This window comes from Coregonus lavaretus (genome assembly GCF_964263955.1).
Source record: "Coregonus lavaretus genome assembly, contig: HAP1_SCAFFOLD_2605, whole genome shotgun sequence".
NCBI classification, from domain to species: domain Eukaryota; kingdom Metazoa; phylum Chordata; class Actinopteri; order Salmoniformes; family Salmonidae; genus Coregonus; species Coregonus lavaretus.
In genome coordinates this window covers 16,434-27,500 of record NW_028165718.1, presented here as the reverse complement: position 1 = coordinate 27,500, position 11,067 = coordinate 16,434, and the positions used below count along the sequence as shown (strand labels likewise).

The window sequence follows — 11,067 nt, the reverse complement described above, 5'->3', positions numbered from 1 at the left end:
ACTACCTTGGCATTACAAGCACCGTGCTCTACCAGCTGAGCTACAGAGGACCACACGTACATGTATGGAATGTAGGAATGCATATTCCTTATTTGTTTAAATTATGAATTGACTTAAATTGGATGGGTCTTTCATTTATAAAAAAGGTTACAGTATGAAGACTGTATATCGAAGATCAACTAGGCCTACTCTATTTAGAAACTAGAAGTAAGATGGATTGATCATCATTATTTGCATGCAAGATGTGGAGAACTTTTGCTGCATGTTGGTACAACACAGAATTCTACAAATCGAACACCCCTTATCTCTCTCTCTCTCTCTCTCTCTCTCTCTCTCTCTCTCTCTCTCTCTCTCTCTCTCTCTCTCTCTCTCTCTCTCTCTCTCTCTCTCTCTCTCTCTCTCTCTGTGATAAATGGGGTGCCTGACCCCCACATGTTTCCATTTGTATGGAACACAACACGACTTCTTCAAGGGTGTTTGTCAAGATTCCACTGACAGGGCTTCTGTATGACAACCATAATGTATGTGTGAGAGTGTGTTTTAAGGTGCATGGGAAACTACCCCTCCCTGAATCTCTGTTGAGACTTTCTTTACGTTTATCTACACCTCCATCTCTTACGCAGTCCATACGCAGCTACCTTGGGCAATCAGGGAAACACACACACACATGCGCACACACACACACACACACACACACACATATACACACACATACACACACACACACACACACACACACACACACACACACAGTACATAAACCGTTAAGCCTCCAGGGAAGCTTCTCATGATTGCATTCTTACAATGTTTGTCTCCACATTCCTCAGTATGAAAGTCAAGTCCTCATTTATTTGAATATACAGTATATTGTATGAGAAAGCAGGAATGTCCTGTAAGTCTCAGACTTCCCCCTTTCCGACATTCTTCCCCGGCTCTCCTCTACTGTCCGTCTTTTCCTGGACACACTGATTTGGGGCCGCTGGACACAGCAATGTTACAACACGGAACACGCCGGCGAAGCCCAGCCAGGAGCCACGTCACGCTAAAGAGACTAGGAGGGATGAGACAGAGAGAAAGAGGGAGAGAAAGAGAGAGAGAGGTATAGTGCTTTTAGAAAGCTGTAGTTTCTTGGAGAGATCGACCGCGCCAACCATCCATATACTTTTTCTGTTTAAACAGAGTTTTCCAAAACGCAGGTAATTTTTTGGGAAAATGTTACTGGGGTCGAGAAACACAACTCCCCTCTCAAAATCAACATGGGCTCCCCTGTCCCCTGCCTGGGAAATGACTTAAGCGGGACCATCTGTGTGTGTGGATGTAGAATAATATGTCACTTATAGGGCCAGAAGAGCCCAAAGTGCAGCGTACCTGCTTTTCATTAGGGCATCAACAGAGGCTAGATGTCTCTGTTTAGAGGGATTTTATGCATTTAGAGGTAGGGAGGTTTAAAGTGGTCACGTTGGGTTTGGATATATATTTTCAGTGAGATGATCTTGAGTCACAGCAATTATCTGTTTATTAGACACTTTTGTTGAACTTGTTCTTATCCATCCAGTTAAAGTTAGTGAGGGCTTGTTATCGGCTCGTTCTGTCTGAACCTCCTCTACAACGACACCCTACGGCTCTTTTCTGTCATTCACTCGCCAATAACTATTCCCCAAAATGTGATTATCGGGTGGCTAATCAACAACAGGTCCAGAGGTTTTTCCCATGTTATCTGTGTTGGGAAATCTTTGGTGATAAGTCTTTATCTCATTCTATGCTTTCTGGAGCGGCGGCAGGAGGGAATTTCCAAATAAGTGGAGTAGAGGTTTTGAGACAAATTGGTTAATTCTTCCTCTGTGGTGCGATCTTTGCCTGTCTGGGAAGGCCTGGTGGAAGTGTTTTGATGTCAGTGGAGAGGAACTTCCTGTCTGAGTTAGGCTGTGCTACTATGTGTTACGGATGGGGGTTGGGCGTGGGGGTACAGTGGCTTGCGAAACTATTCACCCCCTTTGGCATTTTTCCTATTTTGTTGCCTTACAACCTGGAATTAAAATATATTTTTTGGGGGTTTGTATCATTTGATTTACACAACATGCCTACAACTTTGATGATGCAAAATATTTTTTATTGTGAAACAAACAAGAAATAAGACAAAAAAACTGAAAACTTGAGCGTGCATAACTATTCACCCCCCCCCCCCAAAGTCAATACTTTGTAGAGCCACCTTTTGCCGCAATTACAGCTGCAAGTCTCTTGGGGTATGTCTCTATAAGCTTGGCACATCTAGCCACTGGGATTTTTGCCCATTCTTCAAGGCAAAACTGCTCCAGCTCCTTCAAGTTGGATGGATTCCGTTGGTGTACAGCAATCTTTAAGTCATACCACATATTCTCAATTGGATTGAGGTCTGGGCTTTGACTAGGCCATTCCAAGACATTTAAATGTTTCCCCTTAAACCACTCAGGTGTTGCTTTAGCAGTATGCTTAGGGTCATTGTCCTGCTGGAAGGTGAACTTCCGTCCCAGTCTCAAATCTCTGGAAGACTGAAACAGGTTTCCCTCAAGAATTTACATTACATTTACATTTACATTTTAGTAATTCCCTGTATTTAGCGCCATCCATCATTCCTTCAATTCTGACCAGTTTCCCAGTCCCTGCCGATGAAAAACATCCCCACAGCATGATGCTGCCACCACCATGCTTCACTGTGGGGATGGTGTTCTCGGGGTGATGAGAGGTGTTGGGTTTGCGCCAGACATAGCGTTTTCCAAAAAGCTCAATTTTTGTCTCATCTGACCAGAGTACCTTCTTCCATATGTTTGGGGAGTCTCCCACATGGATTTTGGCGAACATCAAACGTGTTGTGGTGCCATATTCTTTCAATTTTTTGATAATGGATTTAATGGTGCTCCGTGGGATGTTCAAAGTTTCTGATATTTTTTTATAACCCAACCCTTATCTGTACTTCTCCACAACTTTGTCTCTGACCTGTTTGGAGAGCTCCTTGGTCTTCATGGTGCCGCTTGCTTGGTGGTGCCCCTTGCTTAGTGGTGTTGCAGACTCTGGAGCCTTTCAGAACAGGTGTATATATACTGAGATCATGTGACAGATCATGTGACACTTAGATTGGACTTTATTTAACTAATTATGTGACTTCTGAAGGTAATTGGTTGCACCAGATCTTATTTAGGGACTTCATAGCAAAGGGGGTGAATACATATTCACGCACCCCTTTTCCGTTATTTATTTTTTAGAATTTTTTGAAACAATTTTTTTCATTTCACTTTTTTCACTATTTTGTGTATGTCCATTACATGAAATCCAAATAAAAATCCATTTAAATTACAGGTTGTAATGCAACAAAATAGGAAATACGCCAAGGGGGATGAATACTTTTGCAAGGCACTGTATGTAATGATACATAACACAAAGCTTTGCCAAAGCCTCAGATAGGCCTACACCACCTGTTTTCACAAGTTCCAAAATCACTTAACCACCTATCTGAATGGAATGTCAATAACGTCACTGTAACGTCAATAACACTCATCGTCCCTCCCTTCCTCTCCCTCCCTCTCTCTCCAGGTGATGGGTCTGTTGAACCCAGGCGGGGTGCCCCACCAGCCCCAGAGTGACTACGCCCTCTCCCCCCTGACAGGAGGCCTGGAGCCCCCCGGGGGCATGGGGGCCAGCTGCTCTCAGCGTCTGGAGCACATCAAGGGTCTGGAGGGCCTGTCCAGTGTCCCCAACATCCCCAGTCTCCCCTCGCTGCCCAACTCCCAGTCCTACTGCCCGTCATCCTACAGCTCTCCTGCCTACAGCGTGGACCCCGTGGCCTCCTACCAGTATGGGCAGTACCACGGACAAAGTAAGGTCAATATCTCTCACTTTTTTTACCACTTAAACACTTAGGAAGATATCTCCCCAATCATATCAACTGTAGCTGCCTTGAGCTTTCACCACTCTTAAGTCTACCGCGCCAATACATTTACAAAGGACAAATGTTGATAAATGTAAATGTAAATGTTGATAGGACTCTAGCAGTGTTCATATGACGTGTTTCCATCCAATGAAAACAGCAGGGTTTCTGACAGGAAGAGTTTTTTGATCCTATCTCTGAAGTAACACTGAGTATATTGGATCATATCTGTCCTTTGGTATAATGTAGCTCACCTCGCCTCACCTCGCCTCGCCTCACCTCGCCTCGCCTCGCCTGTCAGCAATTTAGTTAATTCCTATCAAACAGTACTAATAGTGTAAGATAGGCTCTCCTGGAACGTTTCCTTATGGGAGGATTGTTTAACAGTGAGGAGGCCCTTCAGTTCACATTAACATTACACTAAGGTTAACTCTGACATCAAACGAACGTTCATGTAACTCTCAAAAACCGATGTCATCCACATGCGTTCAACCGTGATTAGAGCACCCTGCAGTTTTCAATTTCCCTCTGTGGGGGGCGACCTGCACGGGTCACCCAATCAGGCCAGTCCCTCAACCTCGCAGCAACCTCGCCCTTCAAAGCAAAGACAACAGTCCATGTAGCTGACTGCTACGGCTTTAAAAAGGACTGCAGGTATCGAGTGAACATTTAACCTAATATCAGAGAGAAAGAAATGCCTAATTAAATATCTTGAAGAAATATGACAGAAACGACACACACACACACACACACACACACACACACACACACACACACACACAAACCCATCAGAGGGACTACATCTTGATGTCATTAATCACAGAGACTGGATACCCGTGTGCGGTTAGGTCTGTAAAATGGGTATTTTCTGGGGGGTGGAAGGATCCTAATATCCTCTGGCAGGGCGGCAATTAGAAACAGGTGTGTGGTGTGGGCCTGATGAGGTCAGCTGGGGAAACAGAATTGATCCCTGTCCCAGATTCACTTGTACTGGGCCTCTAGTGTCAAGCCTAACCCAGCCCTTACCCAGTCCTAATGGGACTGATAAGTCTGCCCACTTCACCTCTCTAGACCACACACACACACACACACACACACACACACACACACACACACACACACACACACACACACACACACACACACACACACACACACACACACACGCACACAGACATGCACACAAACACACAAACACACACCCTGCTGCACTGTTAGACTGATCACCATGATAATGCTGCTCCCATGTTTCAAACCCTCTTATTTCTGTCAGTGATCATCACTCTTTATTTTTAATTGAGGATAACTTGTAACTTAGTCTCATTGTCTTCTGTTTTTCCTTTTAGGTGCCCTTCATTATCTGAGACCTGAGATCACCTGAGGATCAGCCCCTTTAAGTGACCCCCCCCCCCCCACACACACACACCTCTAGCCCAGTCTCCACCTCCACCTCCACCTGTAGCCCAGTCTCCACCTCCGGCCCAGCCCAGTCTCCACCTCCACTTCCGGCCCAGCCCAGACTCTACCTCCACTTCCGGCCCAGCCCAGTCTCCACCTCCACCTCCGGCCCAGCCCAGTCTCCACCTCCACCTCCGGCCCAGCCCAGACTCTACCTCCACTTCCGGCCCAGCCCAGTCTCCACCTCCACCTCCGGCCCAGCCCAGTCTCCACCTCCACCTCCGGCCCAGCCCAGACTCCACCTCCACCTCCGGCCCAGCCCAGTCTCGGTTGAGGGACGTGTGTACTGTATATGTTGAGACTGAGGGGGCTCTTCAAGTAATTAGGACCAAAAGCTCCCTCCACCATCCCTGGCTACCTATTCCCTCACCCAGGCACCTCACCTCAACAATGATATGTTCCTTCAGACTAAAGATAAAAGGACATTGATAAAGAGGAATTTAAGGCCAAAACAAAGAAACACATGAACTTAGATTGTCTGTTGATGACTGACAGAGATGCCACTGGGTACTTTCCCTTGGCTGTGATGTGGTCTACCCCACATTGGGCGCCAACTATGACCAGGAGGACCATGGAAGAATAGCCCACATAGACCCACAGCCCAGGAGCGGAGGCCTGGTTGGGGTAAACAATCCTCAAGTCAGGCCCGTGGAACAGCACAACCAGACTGTCTAGTAAGAGACTCACTAGCAGCCTTACAGCTGTGAGCCTGTTTACATGTTTGTCGTAGGGCCAAATGAATACAGATGAATTATATTTATCTCTGAATGAAAGCTACTTGAGGGAAAAAATAACAGGCTTTTGTTGGGATTTATTTGACGTTGCATTTATTTGATATGTTTTGTTCCAGAAGATTCCTTCCCACACAAAGAGTGAAATGAACACAACATTCCAAGCATAGACTGAGGAACAAACAAACAAACAAGCAAATGTGTAGAAAATAAAAATGTAAATCAAAGAGGAAGCTTTGAGACATCATCATAAACAGAAGTGTAATGTATACTACAGCTGTTCCGTTCCCTTCATTATGTTAACTGCTCAGTGTTCTAAAACATTCCATTGAACTCTCACTGTGTTCCGTTGATAACTCTGATCTTTTGTAGCTTTAGAAGGATTCCTAGGGGTCAGGGGTGACTTTGGGGAAAGTCACAGGTGAAGGAGGAAGAGGAAGGAGGGGGGACTCAGAGGTTCTGATGGGCGACAGGGTTGATCCATCGAGGGATGCAGTTCCCCCTCATAGAGGCCTATTAGGTCACTAGACTCACGACCAAGAAACACATGAGAAACCAGGACCACCCTACCACAGACCAACCCAGCTGACCAGAAGTGCAATATCACGTACCTCAGAGTCAACGACACCATCAAACAGATTAAACAAAAATATATTGTGTCTTAAAAACATTTGAATCATGTTTGAGTCATTGTTTATTACATGTGCCTATGGAGGCTTCGAGGTCCAAAACAAAGAAACAACAACAACAGCAACAACAACAACCAACATCATCAGTACTGCTATGATAGCAAAGCGACAGCGAAAGGTGGGACGCACATTGTGAACCATTGAAGTCATTCCAAGCCCATGTGGAGCAGATTGATTCAAGGAAAAAACAGAAGTAAACAAAACAAACTTATGAAGAATTACAAAGCCAAATTATTCCATTTATTTTTTGCTTGTGTCTTTTTGTTTCTCTTGTTGCAAAAACAGAAAGATCAATAGTGTGTTGTTTTACATCATTTCCTTATTTATTCTCTCTAAAGTATCTAAACAATTCTGCAACATTATTCTTAAACTTTCTGCAATGTTTTAGTCAAGTTACTACATCACATACCTTATAGGAATACTGTGTCCATCTTTTCACTAAATGGTAGCTGGATGTCTCAACAGATCCAAAGGTTGCTACAAGCACTCAGCAGTCAATTGTACATTTGTCTGTAACAGAAAGAAAAGTGTTTTTTCTTTCCAATGGTTTCTTTCATTTTTATATATTTGTTGTATTATTTGACAGAATGATATGGCGCAATGTCTTGTGTACAAGTGCAGTATTATTACTATTTATAATAAAAAAATGAAAACATAATGACAGAAAATTGTTTTAATTTAGTTGAAAGTTACACTGTAATTTCAAGGTAATTTTGGTCTCAATGCAATCTTTGTGCATGAAATGTTTGTCATCAGTGTGCAGTAAATAATTGACAGTGACTCACTGCAATATAAAATACAAAAGAAAAGAGAGATAAGCATGTACTTTTCAAATAAACGTATTTAAATCCCTACGCCCTATGTAAAAATAGAACCGTAAAGAGAGGTTCCTGACATGGAGTTGGACTTGAACACAACAGCCTTTCTTATAAATAATACTCAAGACATTCAAACATCTGCACAATCTATTTATGCCCACTGGCCCTCAATACTGTAACAAACATACTTCTGTTTCACAAATTCTAAATGAGAACAACCCTCAGAGCGTTTGGACAAACAGAACACCCTCCTCCCCCTCACTCTTCACCCTCGCTGCCCCTTACCCCTCTCAGACCTTGGTCATACACACAGGGCCCCTCTGTGTGTGTGTGTGTGTGTGTGTGTATGTATCGAGTGTGAGTGTGTGTGTGTGTGTGAGTGCCACCCTGAGGATATTAGCCCTAATTAAAACACTTGTCTGATTAATTGAGTCTCGTCTCAGCCCTTGGAGGGACCACACGCTTTATAAATAAAGATTATGTCAACAGAAATACTGGCCCACTTTGGATCAATCATACAGCTGCCATTTTAATTTACTGATACAAAATAATTGGGCCAATATGAGGACACAAACATAAACTTCCGCGCACGCAAACGCACACGCACACACACAATCTTGTACAGCTAACCTTGTGGGGACCCACAATTCAGTCCCATTCAAAATCCTATTTTCCCTAACCCTAAACCCTAACCCGTACTCTTACCCTAACCCTAACCTGAACCCTAACCCCAAAATTTAACTTTAACCCTAACCCTAAACCTAACCCTAGCTCCTAACCCTAACCCTAAAACTAACCCTAGCTCCTAACCCTAACCCTAAACCTAATTCTAACCCTAACACTAATTCTAACCTTAACCCTAAACCCCCTAGAAATAGCATTTGACCTTGTGGGGACTAACAAAATGTCCCCAGTTGGTCAAATGTATGTTCGTTTACTATTCTTGTGGGGACTTCTGGTCCCTACAAGAATAGTTAAATGTGTCCACACACACACACACACACACACGCACACACACACGCACACGCACACGCACACACACGCACACGCACACGCACACGCACACGCACACGCACACGCACACGCACACGCACACACACACACACACACACACACACACACACACACACACACACACACACACACACACACACACACACATACACACACACACAATCCCATATACAATCCTGTACAGTATTGCCAGAAAGACTGTTTGCTTTCCTAATCAGGCAGTACCATTAAAGATGAAGACAAATCGCTGTCGTTGTAAAAGTCCTAAGCAAAGCTGCGACCACAGAAATGAGTTTCACTAATGTACCCTCCTCGTGAACTGAATACACCCCAGAGTCTACTTAAAACCAGAACTATTTCACAACATGTAAGCAAGGAAAGAGGTAAAGACAAACAGAAGTATATCCATTCTTATTTAGCCACTTCATTGCACCATGGGCTGTGAGTAGTGAAAATGGCCATGTTAGTGGTTACCAGGGACCCTCTGTATCCCTCTGTCTGTCCCATAGGGTTACATTTCGAACCTACACTAACCCCCATCAGCATGTGATCTGGTAACCTACACTAACCCCCCCCCCCCCCGGGGCATGTGAGCTAACATGACCCAGAGATCACACTGGCAGCTGCCTCTGTCACTCCGACACGATGTGTGTGTGTGTTTGTGCTCTTGCTTCTGAGTTTGTGTGTATGTACAACTGCAGTATTAGTGTGTATCTGGGAGTGTATTCCTGCATTATTCTATATTATACTATAACTATGTGTATAAATAAGTTGTGTATAACATCTCTGTTGTCATGTTCTTGTCTATGAGGTAAAGCAGCGGATGTGTTTTGGTGTTGTTTTTATGCCTCAGCAGCAACCCCCCTGTCCAGGCACTTAACCCCTGACCCTTCCACTGGGCCTGACCTGGGCTCTCCTCATTCCTCTCACACGCTAAGGACAACTTAACCCCACAACCCCCAGGATATTAGTGCACGGAAAAACAGGGTTGTGAGAGAGAGAGCGAGAGAGAGAGCGAGAGAGAGAAGAGCGGAACACAGCTGAAACTGAAGCCTTGTTTCTACCTGGGGATAACATGCGCAACAAGCTCTCAGTCTCACGTCAGACTTTGATGTTCATCCATGTTTCTCAAACATCAAATTTCGAAGTTGTTCCAAATATCAAATTTCAAAGTTGTTTCAAACATCACATTTTGAAGTTTAGGCATTAACTCCGAAATCTTAAGGTTAAGGTTTGGGATAGGCTTAGAAATATATATAAAAAAACATTTTCTATCGCTGGATTTGAACATGCAACCTTTGGCCACGTCCTCAGACATGGATGGACGTCGAATACTGACTTGTATCACGGTGAGACCTGGCTGAACATGCTTCCTGTGTCCTGATCTTGTCCACATTCTGTTTGTGTCCACATTGTAGCTGTTGCATCTACACATGCTAGTAAAATGTGTCTCTTATCCATCCCCTGTGTGCACATTGTGACCAGATATCCTGGAGCTTCCCTGTATGCAAATCATTTGACAGATATTCTTTCAAAATAATATGTATTTATTTATTGTAAGACACATACTGATGCCATAAGTCAATGGCGTCACCTGTCAATGATTTTTATGATTTAAATGGTTACACTATCCAGATCCTTCTACATTTGTAAGATATCCAGACACAATGCGTGTCTGACTAACTCCGGAGGTGGTCAGGAAGATCTGATCACAGTCAGATCACAATGTGTCTTTTAATCGTCTACACCTGTCTAAAAATGTGGGCACAATCAGAATGTGGACAAGATCAGGACAAAGGACTCATGTTAGAACCAGGTATAAACAGGGCTTGAGAGACCAAGTTGAGGAGAGAGAGAGAGAGAGAGAGAGAGAGAGAGAGAGAGAGAGAGAGAGAGAGAGAGAGAGAGAGAGAAGGAGAGAAAAAAAACGTAGAGAGACAGAGTGAGAAGGGGAGGGGGGGGGGACTAGCCAGTAAAAACTAAGAGGGAGAAAGACACCCTATCCTCTGTTTTATGATAGCCTATTAATACCATGACAGAGCTCTGAAAGAGAAAGAGGTTCTGTATGAGGTATCCCAGCAGCTCGACTGCATGTGAGTTATCTGATCCAGGCTGTTACAGCTGGGCTGGCTGGCTGGCTGATGGGACAGACGGCAGGCTGCTTTGATGAGCCAGTGCGTTGGCTTAGGGTAGGCAGGCAGGCAGAGATGTTTTGACAGTTGTGGAGCCAGGCAAAACATCAACCTGCTAGAGTGGGGTTTGCCTTGGTTCATTCCTTCCTTTATACACTGTACCAGAACACTCCTCACATGATCATGACAGCGTGTGTGCGTGTGTGTGCGTGTATGCGTGCGTTTGCGTGTTTTTGCTTGATGTATGTTTGAAACAAGACAGTGGAATGGAGCAGACCCGGGCAGAAAATAATTACATTTTGTAGTTTATTTGAAAATATCAAC

The 11,067-nt window shown here is 44.2% G+C and overlaps 1 protein-coding gene across 1 annotated transcript in view; it reads left to right on the top strand.

Moving 5' to 3' along the window:
* The window catches only part of LOC311115558 (paired box protein Pax-3-A-like), a gene marked incomplete at both ends in the record, with an annotated part of 30,681 nt that extends 25,399 nt beyond the window's left edge, over positions 1 to 5,282 (top strand). Inside the window, 2 exons of the mRNA XM_084190709.1 lie at positions 3,568 to 3,850; positions 5,248 to 5,282. Of these exons, the coding sequence (XP_084046835.1) occupies positions 3,568 to 3,850; positions 5,248 to 5,282 (318 nt within the window). The remainder of the gene's footprint in view (positions 1 to 3,567; positions 3,851 to 5,247) is intronic.
* Between the last annotated feature and the right edge of the window lie 5,785 nt (positions 5,283 to 11,067).